At 47.6% G+C, this 16,881-nt stretch overlaps 1 protein-coding gene across 1 annotated transcript in view; it reads right to left on the bottom strand.

The window, feature by feature from the left end:
• FRMPD1 (FERM and PDZ domain containing 1) overlaps nucleotides 1–16,881 on the bottom strand; it is a 360,497-nt gene that overhangs the window by 56,516 nt on the left and 287,100 nt on the right. The window contains 1 exon segment of the mRNA XM_030194418.1: nucleotides 13,452–13,596. Within this exon segment, the coding sequence (XP_030050278.1) occupies nucleotides 13,452–13,596 (145 nt within the window).

The raw sequence follows: 16,881 nt of genomic DNA, 5'->3' as shown, positions 1-16,881 counted from the left end.
TACACCTTCCACCCAAAAGAATCTAGAGTTCTAGGTTCCCTGCCGGGTGGCACCGACCATTTTGAGCTCGGATTCTATCACTAGGGAACAATGAGGCAATTGAGACCTACCTATCAAATCCAGGGTAAGACTGAATCCGGTACATGATATCAATCTTCTTAGGGAGGGTTCTCCCAGTCCTTCATTTGAATGTCCTGCAAGTTTTCATGAATCAGGACCATCACAGCCCTGGGTTTGTCCTCCACTTCCAAAATGGGAATGGCAGCCGCCATTTCTTTAACAAAAGATGGGAAGAAAAGGCTTTCAGGTGGAAACTTTCTCCTTTCCTGTGGAGGGGAGAGATCAGATGGGATGCCATAGGATTCTTCCTCCAAGAAGTACCATGGATACTCATCTGCATCCCATGAGTGCTCCTCATCGGTGTCAGCTAGAAACTCCTCATAAGAGGGCTGAGACTGAGTCTGCCTTGACAAGGAGGAGCTAGGATCCTGAGAGGTGCATTGAGGTGTTGGCTCCAGCCTCGACTCTGGCAAAGCTTCCTCCACTGACATTGAGGGGGTGCTGACACAGGTGGCAGTCAGTGTTAAGGGTGCAAGTGGCACCGGTGTCAGAGACATCACCGCAGGCTGACAGCCATAAGGGGCAGCAGCAAGAGGCATGGCGAGTGCAAGCACCCCAAATGCCAATGCACTCTGTTGTAACAGCACCGCCAAAAGCTCAGGGAGCAAAGCCCAGAGGTTCTCATCGAGGGCCCACATCAGGAAAGGCTGGGGCAATGGAACAGAGATAGACTGCTGAACTGATGGGGTCAATGTAGGTGCCTGGTCCTGGCTGTGTGAAGATCCACGCACCAGCACCTCCTGTACGGTCCTCCCGGCGCCGGTGCTTCTTGATTGCCGGGTGTTCCCTCAGTGTCCTGGAGCTCCTGGCACCATGCATCGAGGGTGATCGATGCTGATGTTTCTTGGGCTTCTCCTGATGCCAATCATCAACAGTCCTTGGTGCTGACGAGGATGACATTGAATCCTCACGTCGCTTCAGGGTTGGGTCCAAATCTGACCAGTCCCAGGGGGTCTGCACAGTGACCGGTGTCAAGGCAGATGGAGACCCTCTTGATGCATGGCCACTTCCAGTGTCTACATGCCTAGCAGCCATGTGGACAGATATGCCAGATACCAATGCAATTCTCAACACCAATGCCGAAGCTTCGGACCTAGCTCCAAAACATTTTTTCTCACTCTCTGGCCAGTCGGGTTCTTTTCATCATACGAAGGCAAAGAACACAGTTAGAAGGAGTACGCTCAGACCCCAAACACTGAAGACACCAAGAATGGGTGTCTTTGCCAGAGATGGTCCTATGGCATTGGCTGCAGCGGTTAAAACCACTGGGAACCTTCGATGACATTGAAGAAAAAACAGCCATGGCCAAATTAAAGGACTCGATGGTGCTGAAAAAAGGGGCAAAGCACCAGAAAAAAGAATAGGAACAAGCCCAACTGGAGCTCATGCCTAAGTGTGGCCTACTGAGCACAGTAAATATAGAGGAAACGTAAAAAGAGGACAAAAAGAAACTAACACCACAAGGGTGAGGGAAGAAAACAGCCTCAGAATAAAACAAGGCAAGCTGTGAGGAGTGACAAAAATGGCATCCTCTCCTCACTGCGGAAAAAGAGAACTGGAGGTCCCACACTCTCGCGGCAGGTGGAAAATCACTCGCGCATGCATGGTGGGAGTGCTGCACACACTCTTAAACTATACAAAGTCACCCACGTGTGTGCCTGTCTTTGGAGAAAACAGCTTTCCACCATGCAGGTGTCTCTTATATTTAGGTACAGTAGGTATTTGGTTGGCTCTGGAGGGCTCAGAATTTCCACCACAAATGAAATAAGAGTGTGCTATGGTTCTGGGTCCCCTTGTACACATTCCATTGCACTGACCACTAGGCAAATCCATGGAGATCTTGAGGTGGCAAAACAATGTAACAAGGCAATGGCAAAAGGCCAGAAGGATACCTGGCTGCACAGAAGGGGTCATAACCAGCAGAAAGGAGGAAGAGATAATTCCCTGTACAGGTCATTGGTGACCAGCTATGATTAATGGAAAGAAAATTATCAGGTATGATACATAATTTTACCTTCCATATCATCATGCTGATCAATCCATAGACTGGTGGGATGTACCGAAGCAGTACTCACCCAGGGCGGGACATTGAAATCCCTGACCGCAACACTGAAGCTCCAAACCGGGCCTCCGCCCAAGCAGCCACAGTCAAGCGGTAATGCCTGGAGAAGGTATGGGCCGATGCCCAAGTTGCCGCCTTGCATATCTCTTCCAAGGAGACGGACCCGGCCTCTGCCATCGAGGCCGCTTGAGCTCTAGTGGAGTGAGCCTTCAGCTGGATAGGCGGCACCTTCCCCGCGGCCACATAAGCCGCTGCAATGGCTTCCTTGACCCATCTTGCCACTGTAGGCTTAGCAGCCTGCAGACCCTTACGAGGACCTGCAAACAGGACAAACAGATGATCCGACTTCCGGAAATCATTGGTCACCTCCAAGTATCTGATGATGACTCGTCTCACATCCAGAAATTTGAGAGCAGAGTATTCCTCTGGGTAGTCCTCCCTACGAAAGGAAGGGAGACAGAGCTGCTGATTCACATGGAAGCGAGAAACAATCTTGGGCAGGAAGGAAGGCACCATGCGAATAGACACTCCTGCCTCAGTGAACTGCAGGAAGGGTTCCCGACATGATAGCGCCTGGAGCTTGGAAACTCGTCTGGCTGAAGTGATAGCCACCAAAAAGACTGCTTTCAACGTCAGGTCTTTCAGAGACGCCCTCGACAAGGGTTCAAAAGGCGGCTTCTGCAAGGCTCTTAGTACCAGGTTGAGATTCCACGCAGGCACCACTGAGTGCAGAGGAGGGCGCAGGAGATTAACTCCCTTGAGAAAACGCACCACATCTGGCTGCGAAGCCAGGAAAGCACCCTTCAGGCGGCCCCTGAAGCAAGCCAGAGCCGCTACCTGGACTTTAAGGGAACTGAGCGACAGGCCTTTCTCCAGACCTTCTTGCAGGAACGCCAGCACTGAAGAAATTGGAGCAGTGAAGGGAGAAAGTGAGCCTGCTTCACACCACGCTGCAAAGGTACGCCAAACCCTGGCGTAAGCAGTAGAAGTAGAGCGCTTCCTCGCTCTCAGCATAGTGGCGATGACCTTGTCTGAGAAGCCCTTCTTCCTCAGACGCTGCCGCTCAATAGCCAGGCCGTAAGACCAAAGGGGGAGGGATCCTCCATCACCACGGGACCCTGATGCAACAGGCCCTGCTCCACTGGCAGCCGCAGAGGGTCGTCCACTGAGAGCCTGATCAAGTCCGCATACCAGGGACGTCTGGGCCAGTCCGGACCCACCAGGATTATTCGGCCTGGATGCTTTGCCACCCGGTCTAGTACCCTGCCCAATATGGGCCAGGGCGGGAACACATAGAGAAGCTCCTGTGTCGGCCACTGTTGGAGAAGAGCATCTACTCCCAGAGATCGAGGGTCCCGTCCTCTGCTGAAAAAGCGCGGCACTTGGCAATTGGCCGATGACGCCATCAGATCTAGGCTCGGCTGGCCCCAGCGCTTCGTGATGTCCAAGAACGCCTAAGCCGATAGCTGCCACTCTCCGGGCTCCAAAGTATGGCGACTGAGAAAGTCCACCTTGACATTCATGACTCCAGCAATGTGGGTCGCTGACAGCTGTTCCAGGTTTGCTTCCGCCCACTGGCATAGATTCATGGCTTCCTTGGCTACAGGGGTGCTCTTGGTACCTCCCTGGCGGTTGACATAGGCCACAGCCGTGGCATTGTCCGACAGGACCCGTACTGGCTTCAACGCCAGTACCGGGAGGAACTCCAAAAGTGCCAACCGAATGGCTCTGAGTTTCAGGAGGTTGATAGACCACTTTGCCTCTGCAGGAGACCAGAGCCCCTGCGCTGTCCTTCCCATGCAGTGGGCTCCCCAGCCCGTCAAAGAGGCGTCCGTCGTGACGACAATCCTCTCCGGGGTCACAAGAGGCATCCCTGCAGACAACTTGTCTGTCTTCAGCCACCAGCTCAGCGCCTTGCGCACTGCTGGGTCCAAGGGAAGGCGCACAGCATAATCCTCCGACACCGGAGTCCAGCGCTGCAGCAGAGAGTGTTGTAGTGGTCTCATATGAGCCCTGGCCCAGGGCACTACTTCCATCGTGGCCGTCATAGAGCCCAACAGCTGCACATAGTCCCAAGCCCGAAGCGGAGAGGCTACTAGGAACTGGTCCACCTGAGCCTGAAGTTTGACAATCCGATTGTCCGGCAGGAACACTCTGCCCACTTGGGTGTCGAATCGAACTCCCAGGTACTCCAGGGACTGAGTTGGGCGCAGCTGGCTTTTCTCCCAGTTGATGATCCACCCCAGGGAGCTCAAAAGAGCAATCACCCGGTCCACAGCTTTGCCGCACTCTGCATAAGAGAGGGCTCGGATCAACCAGTCGTCCAAATAAGGATGGACTTGTACTCCTTCCTTTCGCAGGAAGGCCGCGATGACCACCATTACTTTGGAGAAGGTCCGCGGAGCAGTAGCCAACCCGAACGGGAGGGCTCTGAACTGGAAGTGTCGGCCCAGGACTGCAAAACGCAGAAAGCGTTGATGAGGAGCCCAGATGGGAATATGCAAGTACGTTTCCTTGATGTCCAAGGATGCCAGGAACTCCCCTGCCTTCACTGCCGCTATAACAGAGCGGAGAGTCTCCATGCGAAAGTGCCGAACTTTCAAGGCCCGATTGACCCCTTTGAGGTCGAGGATAGGCCATACAGAACCTCCTTTCTTTGGTACCACAAAGTAAATGGAGTAACGTCCTTGCCAAGCTGATTTTCTGGCACCGGAACGACCGCACCCAGGCGGATCAGATTGTCCAAGGTCTGCTGCACTGCCACAGCTTTGACCGGAGACTTGCAGGGAGAGAGTACAAACCCGTCTCTTAAGGGTTGGCAGAACTCTAGCTTGTAGCCGTCTCTGATGACTTCCAGCACCCAAGCGTCTGAAGTTACCCTGGTCCACTCGCCCAGAAACGAGGACAGGCGTCCTCCAATCTGCACTGGGCCATGGACCAGGACCCCGTCATTGGGTACGAGACCCTGGGGGAGGACCGGAGGGTGCACCTCCGGGACGGCGGTCTCTGCGAAAGGAATGCTGCTTGGGGGAGAAGTTCCTCTTGAAGGAAGAGGGGGCAGAGGAGCCCGACTTGCCTGGGCGGTACCGACGGGCTTCCTGAAACCGTCCTCTGGAGATACCGGGGCGAGCACTGGCCCGAGCCCTGACCTCTGGTAACCTCTTGCCCTTAGACGTGCCAAGATCGGTCACAATTTTGTCCAGCTCGACCCCAAAGAGCAGCTTGCCTTTAAAAGGCAACTTAGCCAGGCGGGACTTAGAGGCGTGGTCCACAAACCAATGTTTCAGCCAAAGCCACCGCCGCGCAGAGACTGTCTGAGCCATACCTTTAGCCGAGGCTCTCAAGACATCATACAGTAAGTCTGCCAAATAAGCCAAGCCCGATTCCAGGGCCGGCCAATCAGCCCTCAAGGAAGGATCCGAGGGGGAAGCCCGCTGCACAATCATCAAGCACGCCCTGGCCACGTAGGAGCCGCAAACTGAGGCCTGCAAACTTAAGGCAGCCGCCTCGAAGGACGACCTTAAGGCCGCCTCCAATCTTCTGTCTTGGGCGTCCTTTAGGGCCGTGCCACCTTCCACCGGCAATGCCGTTTTCTTAGTCACCGCAGTGATTAAAGAATCCACGGTAGGCCAAAGAAAGGCCTCCCGTTCACTTTCAGGCAAAGGATAGAGGCGGGACATAGCCCTAGCCACTTTGAGGCTCGCTTCCGGGACATCCCATTGAGCCGAAATTAAGGTGTGCATGGCATCATGCACGTGGAAGGTTCTAGGCGGGCGCTTCGTCCCCAGCATAATGGCGAAGCCAACAGGGGCTGAGGGAGAGACGTCCTCTGGAGAGGAAATCTTCAAAATGCTCATGGCCTGCACTAACAGGTTGGGCAAATCCTCTGAGCGAAAGATACGCGCTGCAGAGGGGTCATCCGCTCCATTCGAGCGGGAATCCGTCTCCTCCAAGGAATCCCCAAAGGACCGTTGGGAGAACTCAGATACATCAGAGGAAACAGAGTCCTCTAAGGCCTGGGAATCCACCAGAGGGCGTTTACTTCCGGGGGCCTCAACCCCTTTATCGGACAAGGGAGAAGGGGCAGCGTTTTGCATAAGGAAGGCCTGATGCAGCAGCAAAATAAACTCGGGGGAGAAACCCCCCAGACTGTGCACTTCAGCAGCCTGGGCCACAGCCCTAGACGCACCCTCAACCGGCGCTCGCAAGAGCGGGGGAGAAACATGCTGCGCATCCAAGATGGCGTCCGGCGCGACACTCCGCGAAGGAGCCGTGCGGGAAGAACGGCGCTTAACTTTAGCCGCTTTTTTGCCGTCGCCCAAATCAAGGGCGGCCATGGCATTAACGTCTCCCAGCTCAAGGGCGGCCCAAGAAGAAGCCGTCCGAGCAGAGTGGCCGGCCAAGATGGCGGAGGCGAGCAGCGGGGGATGGGCGTTTATGGCGGGAAAAACTGCCGCACCGGAGGAAGACCCGGGACACTGACCGGCCTCCGAACTGACACCCAACAAGAGCGAATCAGACTTTAAGACCCCCGCATCCCCGCTAGAAGCGCACACGCGATCCGGGGAGCGATTCTTCGCGCCCTCGCCCTCCGACGCCATAGGCCACGTGGAGATCGATCGGGGAACCCCCTGCCCGCTATAAAAAGGTAAAAATTACCTGCTTCTCGCTCCGAGCTGTAACGACCTGGTGTCCCAGTGAGTAGCTGCAATAAACCTTTAAATAAACGTCGAAATAAACGCCCTTAAGGACGCCCAAATTTTTTTTTTTTTTTTAACGGAGCCAGCGGGAGGGGGGAGAAAAGGAGGGACCTGGCGCCACCAGGTTTGCACTTGCTCAAGAAGAGCCCTCAACCCCAGGTACTCAACAAAACCTAAAAATTAGGCTTGGAGACCTAGCCAGAGCTGCTGCTGTGTGTGACCACCACCTGCTGAGATAGAGAACATACTGAGGAGTTTCCGGCAGCACATGACCACATATAGGGAGGCAAAAGGATTGCTCTCTATCTCCACCTGCTGGTAGATGGACACAACCCACCAGTCTATGGATTGATCAGCATGATGATATGGAAGCAGAAAGGAAAGAAAGAGAAGAAAGAGCTAAAAAGGAACAATCAATATGTCAGACAGATGTAGTGAGGGAATGGAACAAGACAGGAGGAGAGAGAAGAAATGATAAATGGACAGCAGTCACTGGAGAGAGAGTTAACAGAAGCAAGAAAGTAGAAAAGAGAAACTGGGACCAACATGATTGAAAAATAAAATGTCTAGGTAGGAAAAGGTGTTTTATTTTGAGTGTTTTAACTGATGTATGTTAGCTTTGGGAAATGTTCATCACGTATTTCTTTGTATTATGTTCAGTATATAAGGAAACATATGTCTTTTCTTTTTTTTTTTTTTAAATTTCTCCAGTGTTGGTGTACATGTCATGTTTGACTTCTTGGGGTTCCCTGTTCAATTTTTGTCTTTAAATTTCTATTTCAAATTTGTGATCCCTTGTTTAATATTTGAGGAGGATTTGTCTATGTTTTGTATGTGACTGAGGTGTAATATTCAATATTTGCATGTACTTTCTGTGGAGAAATCTGAAGCAGTTCCACTTGTTCTGTTTTACCAATAGTAGTACCAATGGTGTTCTATGGCCAGTGTAATATTTATAATGCTGTCTGTTCATAGGTAGGGTTCTTATTGTTTTAATCATAGGAATTAGTGCTACTGTTATATGGCAGGTTTGCTATGTGTATGTTGAATTAGGAATTTTTTTCAGGTTTTCTATCTTTTTACAGTGTGCCTGGTAGTGGAGAGATTTCTGTTGTTATTGCTCAGCTGATATAAGAAGTAGAATATTTTTTTGTATGGTGGCTTCCATTGGGAAATGGCCTAGTTTTATATTCGTGTAGCAAAGAGAGGGAGCAAAGTACAAACAAAAGTCCAAAAAACAAAACAAAAAGTACCAGGGGCCTTCAAGAAGAGGGGAAAAATAAAACCTTTAATCATGTGTTTAGATAACACAATCCTTGAATGGACTCATTACGTGACCAAAGGTAGTTTGCTCACGAGAGTATCTCTTGACTTGATCTTACGAGGCAGTGCAGTATATTGCTTCCGGCAAACGCTCTGTATTATAAAATACAGCTGTACTTATTCTGCTAGACTTTGTGGGACAGCGAGGCGGTGCAGTATATTGCTTCCAGCAAACGCTCTGTATTATAAAATACAGCTGTACTCACTCTGCTAGACTTTGTGGGACAGCGAGGCGGTGCAGTATATTGCTTCCAGCAAACGCTCTGTATTATAAAATACAGCTGTATTCACTCTGCTAGACTTTGTGGGACAGCGAGGCGGTGCAGTATATTGCTTCCAGCAAACGCTCTGTATTATAAAATACAGCTGTACTCACTCTGCTAGACTTTGTGGGACAGCGAGGCGGTGCAGTATATTGCTTCCAGCAAACGCTCTGTATTATAAAATACAGCTGTACTTACTCTGCTAGACTTTGTGGGACAGCGAGGCGGTGCAGTATATTGCTTCCAGCAAACGCTCTGTATTATAAAATACAGCTGTACTCACTCTGCTAGACTTTGTGACCCCTGAAGCAGGCGCTGTGCGCCGAAACACAGACCGTGTCGGGTCCATTCAAGGATTGTCTTATCTAAACACATGATTAAAGGTTTTATTTTTTCCCTCTTCTTGAAGGCCCCTGGTACTTTTTGTTTTGCTAGTTTTATATTCACCTGTTCTCAGGGGGTGAGTGTTCTGGCTACAGATCATTTACATTTAACTCATAAGAACTGCTGTACTCTGTCAGACCAAAGGTCTGTGAGGATCATATATGCAGTGTGACACATATGTGAGCATCATCTGTCGGTGGGTCCTTACTGAAAAGAGGTTAACCTCTGCCTAGAGGAAAGGAGGGAGAGGGGAGAAATGATACAGACATTTAAACACTTGAAAGAATTTAATGTACAAGCCTATCTTTCTCCAAAGACAATGAAACTTATAGAACCAGAGGACATGAAATGAAACTGAAAGGAGGAAAATTTTAAAGCAACATTAGGAAAAACTTCTTTATCGAAAGGATGGTGGATGCTTGGAAAATTCTTCCAGTGGAGGTGATGATGAAATTAAAAGTGGCATGGGACATCCATTTTCACTCAAAGCAAAATTTAAATGACTTAAAAAGTACAAAAAGTTTAGAGGTAACCTGCATGGAGTGGCAATTACAACCCAGAACAAAAGAGGGACTAACCTGCATGCAGCAGAAGTTGCAAGATACATATGGTGACTTTGTACCCTCTTTGCAGGACTTTCAAGGAGCAACACCACAAGATACCTTTGGATCTGCAAGATTTGCAATGAGTTCCAAAATCGCCCTTTCCAATATCTCAAAAGTATAATTAAAACCCAATCCGTAAGCATTATTAAGTTAAGTGGAAGTTTGAGAACAAGAGGTCATAAGTTTCAAAAAGAGTAGCTCCAGGAATAACACAGATATATATTTTTTCAAAGTAGAGGTAGTGAATGCAAAAACAGTTTCAGAAATCAAGGAAGTATGGGAAAAGCAGAGAATCCTTTGCTGGAGAAAGGTGAAGGTAAAGCCAGCACCAAATAGAATCTGCAGTGCTGCCAAAGGAAAGGTAATTACGCATACTAAATGGACCTGTATGCTATCTAGGCGGTTTACACTCTAAGGGGCACTTTTACTAAGGTGCATAGGTGCCTATGCATGACAGGGGCATAGCTACGAGTAGGCCTGGATGGGCCCAGGCCCACCAAATTTAGGCTCAGGCCTGCCCGCCCACCCACCCAGAGTCCGAGTCCATCCCAGTCTGTCCATATCTTCGAATCCTCGCCCGCAGCGATGAACTGGCGGGCGGGGCGCCAGTGCGCCGCTCTCCAGTAGTAAAAGCAGCAAGCTGGCAGGTTCGAGTCCATCTTTCGCTTCCCTGCCCTCTCTGCGTCCCATCTGCCTGAAAGGAAATGACATCACAGGAAGGCAGGACGCAGAAAGGGCAGGGAAGCGAAGGACGGAGGTGAACCTGCCAGCTTGCTGCTTTTACTACTGGAGAGTAGCGCCCCGCCCGCCATTTTGCTGCAACCTCAGGAGTGGAGTGCAAGTGAGCCAGCCTATGAAGTCCACTGTAAGGAAGCCATTTGGTAAATTTCTGTTTCCACTCCCCCGTGCAGCCGTCGCATCGCCGTTCATTCAAAACACAGCAAGCAAACCTGTGAGCTGCTGCATCCACGTTGTCGTTCTTTGCCAAGAGAGATGAGAGATGCTGCGAAGGGGGAGGGGGGATGGAAAGAAACAGGATGGGTGGGGGAACTTCTGGCCACACTGGATCACAGGAGAGGGGGGCAAGATGAAAGAGAGAAGTGACAGGAAGATGCTGGGAGGGGGTGAAGGGTGGGGAGAAGAGAGGGAGCAGATGCTGGGCTAGAAGGGTGGAGGGAGAGAGACACTGGGAAAGGTGGAACCATGTGGGAGAGGCCAAGGGGGTGGCAAGGAAATAAACGTGAGGAGGATAGTGATTACAGGGGAAAGAAATATGGTAATGGGGAATAGATTGAAGATGGAAGGGAATGGATGGCTGGGGAAGTAGAGAAATGGGGAATAGGAGAACTAGTGTGTGAAAAGGAAATGGAAATCTGACAGGTATCTGAAAAGTAAAACAAAGGAATGGGGTTAGGATAAAATTTGGGTGGGCAGAGAAAAGAAAAGAAAAAAAACCAGAGGAAAGAGCTAAAATGGAAAGGTCAATATGTCAGAGGCAAGTGAAGTGAGGGAATGGAACAAGAGAGGAGAAAAAGACAAATGGACAGCAGCTGCTTGAAGGAGAAATAGCAGAAAGATTGGAAAGTTCAAAAGAGAAACTGGATCAACATGATGGAAAAAGAAAATGACCAGACAATAAAGGTAGAAAAGGCATTTTATTTTGAATCTTAACTGAAATATGATAGCTTGAGAAACGTGCATAGCGGATGTCACTTTCCTCATGAGCTAAAGTGTTTCTGTTTCTATTTTGAGTTGAGAGGTGCTGGGGGAGAGGTGGAGAATAGGGGGAGGAAGGGAGCGGGGCAGAGAGAAAATTTTGTGCCCACCCACTTCGGGCTCAGGCCTACCGAAAATTGGCTGTCTGGCTACGCCACTGATGCATGTCCAACGCACGTCAATTTGGAACTACCGCATGTCCTGGGCAATAATTGCATTTTTGACATACATCCGATACGCACGGCAGAAAATATATTTTATTTTCTACTATGTGGTGCTAACCAGGCGGTAATCGGCAATGTACGAGCGCTGACGATTACCACCAGTTAACACGTGAGACCTTACCGCTAAGTCAATGGGTGGTGGTAAGGTCTCAGGCCCAAAACGGGCGCGAGCCAATTTTTATTTTGCTGCACGTTCATTTTTGGCCCTCCCCCCCCAAAAGGCCTTTTTTGCAGGCGTGCTGAAAAACAGACTCATCTACACCCGCACAGGGCATTTTTCAGTGCACCTTAGTAAAAGGACCCCTAAAAGTAATAAAAACAATAAAAGAGGGGAAGTGACGAAAGGGGGCAGGACTACAAAGTGTGACAGAAAAGCAGGGGGAGGGATACACACAAGGTAACTTCAGTGCTTCAAAGGATTTGCATAGGCCAGCGACTCAAGTATAAGCATCTAAGAAAAGATAAGTTTACAAATCTATTTTAAATTGAGTCAAGGATGTCTGCAAATGCAGATGGGAAGGAAGTGAGTTCCACAAAAGTGGTCCTTGTACTGAAAAAATACATTCTCTGATATGTTTATGTAATATTTCTTTATGACTAGGTATGTATAGGCGATTTTGATTAAGAGACCCGAGAGTATGAGTGGGCACATAACAAATTAAATGGCAATAAAGATAGGAAGGTTCTTCTGCATGTATTGTTTTAAAGACCAAAAAAAGGAGTTTATAAATGATTCTTTGTTTTACAGGTAGCCAATGGACTGTCTTCAGTGTTTTAGAGCAGCATTTTTAGTTCATTTCAGAAGGGCTCTATAAAATGATATACTTTATTTTAAATTTTTATACTTAGGAGTGGCTGAAAAAAGGCTTGCCTGCAGGACATGATGCTCCTTTTAGCAGTAATAGAATTTTTAGGTGGTTAATTTTATCCTCTATTGCTGCTTTTCATCTTTTTAATCTATTATTTGATCATAGAGACCTTTGACCTTTCTGACATACATATAATCCTAATACAAAGCAAGTTAAGTTAGCAAGCAAAGCTGTTCATTGAGAAGGAATACTTAGGAGTCAACCACCGTGGAGGAACATAAAACACTACGAACAGTAGACGAAGGAACAGAGGCATAGTGTAGCCAACAGGACACTTCTTAGGAAACTCGTGGGTGATGAAGGTAGAACAAACACTAGTTTATTCCACAGAAAAGACTATACCTGGCACCGTGTTTCGGTGATAGTGCCTGCCTCAGGAGTCTCATAAAACGTTGATAATGAGTTTGTGTCGAATGATGAAGATAAGTGGTCAGTCTTTAAAAAGACTCTTGGGTGCTAAGAATCTGGTCTGGAAATCCAAGCAGTCAAAGCGGTGTGAGGTTCTGCAAACAAAGAATCTTTCAGTCTTTGCATGAATTCCGTCTCCATCCAGGGGCTGCCCCCGTGGTATCCAGATAGTGCCAGGGTGCTCTGAAGTGATTTTCAGTGGAACTTATCAGGATGGCAGCTGCTGCTACCCAGAACATTTCTTTTAAATATTGGGCCCAATGTTTGCAAATATGTCTCATGCATATTTATCATGCATACCTTGAAAACCTGATCAACTGCTGGGTCCTTGAGCACAGGTTTGGCAATCATTGTCTTAGTATAACCCTGCACTTTGCAATTTCTTTATGCTATGAAGAGTAGCCTCAGGTCTTCCCAAATAATATTGGGGTGTGGCATGTGACCAAATCTTAAGCATTTTGTCTAGTGCCAAGATATAATCACTTCTTCACACTCTGCTTAGATAACAAGGGATGACAGATCTTTATTTCCTTTTAATTAACAACAGACTGCTTTGAGATACTGATCCTACTACTACTACTTATCATTTCTATAGCGCTACAAGGCATATGCAGTGCTGTACACCATACTCAAAAAAGACAGTCCCTGCTCTAAGAGCTTACAATCTAGATAAGACAGGCAGACAGACAGAACAATTAAGGGTAAGATCAGACATTAAAAAGGGCCAAATCAAGCAATGAAATAAAAATTAGGACTGGAAGAAACAGAAAGTATTACCTTCTTCAGTGGAAAAACGGTGCCCTTGGGTTTGCCTATTCGGTGAGAACACATAGATGCCTGGGTTCACAAACAACTTGTAATAACCAGCAATAAGACAGGCAAGGTCTTTAGCATTGGTAGACTCCAGCAGAAGAGAAAGTGGCTATGAAGGAAAAAGAGTTTAATGAAGAGAGAAATGCAAACATTATTATTTGTCAAGTTCAAACTTGAAATATTTTATTACTTATGTCATTCCAAGCAAAACGTTTTACCTCAGTGTGATAAAGAGGATCTGTTTATCTGTGAGGGTTATAGTAGAATAAATCAAACACACAAGTGGGTGACTTCATCCAATGGATTGTTTTTACAGAAGGTTTTTCTGACCATGTGTGAGCCTGCATAGCCCCTACCTCATGACTTCCTTCATTGTCATACAGAGCTTAGGAAGCAAACCCCTGTCCACAGGGAACCCTCATTACAGGGAAGCACTCTGCTTTCTACACCAAAAGCAAAGTGAGTTAGCCACAAAAGTGAAAGATCCTATAGCTGAGGGTTGCTGTATTTTGGCTTGTTTTGGTTCCTGACAGCAATATATATGTAAGGCAGGAGCTGAAGGTGTTATAGAACAGAACTGTTTACCAACATACAGCTGCCAAGGGATCATTTGAAATATCCAGCTTACATGGTTTAAAAAAAAAAATCCACTTACAGTTTGTAGCATGGCTAAATATCCTCATATAATGTGAAACATCTAACTTAGTTACTGCACAAATTTTGCCTACAATTTCTGCAAGCTGTTTGGACATCTAATTTAAATGTTTAGTGGCTAACTATTACTGTTTATATGTATAAGTTAGCTGGTTCTGTGTGTTCTCAAATGTCTCAAATCTCGCCCAGTTTTTGGATGGAATATTTGGCCATGTAACAATTTATTCATCCCAAATTATTTAAGTAGCCCAGTTATAACAAAGAAAAGAGAAAATGACAGCAGATAAAGACCGTATGGCCTATCTAGTTTGCCCATCCATACCAACTATTTCACATTACAATACCTTTCTCTGCCTTAGAGATTCTCTTTGCTTGTCCCATGCTTTCTTGAATTCAGGTTAGAGAATAACAAGGGGATGGGTAAAGTGCAGTAAATCCACAGTAGCAGGAAAAAATCTGGCATATTTACTGCGGGTGCAAAACATTCTACAGCCCCACAGAAAAGCTTTGCTCCCGTGGAAAAAAAAAACTCAAAACCAAAATTCGGTTACCGCTCCCACAGATCCAGCATCTGTGTCTGCTAGCCTCCCCTTGTGGTAGCTCTACCGTTATGCATCCGACAGCCAATATTCACAGGCCTGCTCTGGGGCCTTCACTCACTCCCCAGAGCAGGCCTGTAGAGATCGGCTGTTGGTTGCATAAAGGTATAGATACTGTAGGGGGAGGAGGAAGACCAAGTGCTGGACCTGCAGGGAGGGATGAGGCACTAGAGGGGCACTGCTGGACCTGTGGAAGGCTGCTGGACCTGCTGGGGGCAGAGGGATGGAGGCTGCTGAACCCAGGGGGAGGGAGGGGGCACTGGAAATTTGGAGGGGGCTGGAGGGGAGAGAGGTGTTGGATTGTGGGGGGGAAGGGGAAGGAAGGGAGAGAGGCACTGACTCATGGGGGGGGGGGGGCTGGAGAGAGGTGCTGGACCCATGGGGGGCAGGTGCTGAACCATAGGTAGGCCTGGAGAGAAGGGAGAGAGGTGCTGGACCCATGGGGGGGGGGCTGGGAGAGAGGTGCTGGACCCATAGGAGGTCTGGGGGGGCAGGGAGAGAAACACTGGACCCATTGGGGGGGGCTAGAGAGAAGGGAGAAAGGCACCTGACCCATGGGAGGGCTAGAGGACAGGGGGAGAGCAGCTGAACCCATGGGGAACTGAACTCATGGGGGAGGGAACTAGAGGGAAGGGAAAGAGGCACTGGACCATGGGGGGCTCGAGGGAAGGGAGAGAGGCACTGGACCCTTGAGAAGCTGGAGTGCAGGGAGAGAGGCACTGGTCAGAATATTGTCAGCATAGATAAATGGATTGAATCCCATATTGGTAAGTTGATTGCCCAATGGAGCCATCATTATATTAAATAATATGTGAGACAATGGGGAGCCCTGAGGAACTCTGCATATTGATCTCTAAGATGCGGAAAGTTCCTTTCCATTTTTACCTGATAAGATCTACTCATAGGGAATCCTTTAAACCATTCAAGTACCTTCCCACCTATCCTGTGATAATCCAGTAATAACTTTCATGGTTCACTAATTGAATGCACTCGACATGTCAAATTGTATAAAATATTTTTTCCCCGACACTAATTTATTGCCTTATGCGTGATGTTAAAGTGGCCACTACTGTTTCAGTACTGAAATTACTTCTGAACTCAGACTATCATGCAGAATATTGTGTAGTAAAAACTTTTCATTTAACTGAGATGATAATATGGACTTCCATAATCTTGACTAACAGAGGTATGGAAGCCTCTGCTCTATAATTGCTTACTTCATTCAGATCAGTGGACGTGCCTTTTGGAACTGGGGTCAGTACTATATTATTTACTCATCCCTTGCAGGAAAATACCCTCCTGTAGCATCAATACTAAAATGTGTGTTAAGTATACAACAAATTCCTGAGGTGCCTCTTTCAATAGATAAGCAGGACAACTGTCCAGTAGACAATTTCATGTAGCGTATTTCCTCAGACAAGATTTTGACATTCATAGGTACAAGGGGTGCAAAAGAAGTCCAGCTTTTGTTCGTAATAACACCTTCCATTGGACATGATATACTGCCTATTTTTACATTTATATTTTAAATATATTTTAAATGTCTTTGTAGTTGCCCCACATAGCCCAATTTTAGGGCAAAACGTGATTCACGTCAGGCTTTCTGTAAGATTGAAGCTGCATGAATAAAGTGTCATCCATAATAAGATGTGTAATCTGCTTCTTTTTAGACTGCTTAGTGCTGCTTTCAGACTAGAGTTTCCTCTTATATTTAACTTCCAGTGATGTACAGTACTCATAGCAACACCGGTATGTCTCCAAAATCTTCATTGGTGAAGACCAAAGCAAAGAATTCATTTAATCTGTCCACTATGGTTTTGTCTTCCCTGAGTACCCCTTTTACCCCTCGGTCATCTAGCAGTCCGATTCTTTTGGCGGCTTCTTGCTTTTAATATACTTTAAAAAGTTTTTACTATGTATTTTTGCCTCCAACGCAATCTTTTTTTTCAAAGTCTGTCACTCCATGATACTGTAACCTCACACAGATTGAGCCTATAAATAAATAATCATGAGAGACTATGTTTTGAGTTCAGCTGTGCTATATGTTGTTGCCGCTGCCATCTATATGTGCTGTTAGACTACTGCTGGGTGAGCTACAATTGCATTATTTTCTATTGTTTATACTAGTTGGCTGTTTATAC

The sequence above is a fragment of the Microcaecilia unicolor genome, chromosome 2 (genome assembly GCF_901765095.1).
Source record: "Microcaecilia unicolor chromosome 2, aMicUni1.1, whole genome shotgun sequence".
Lineage (NCBI taxonomy): Eukaryota > Metazoa > Chordata > Amphibia > Gymnophiona > Siphonopidae > Microcaecilia > Microcaecilia unicolor.
This window is presented reverse-complemented; position numbering and strand designations above follow the sequence as displayed.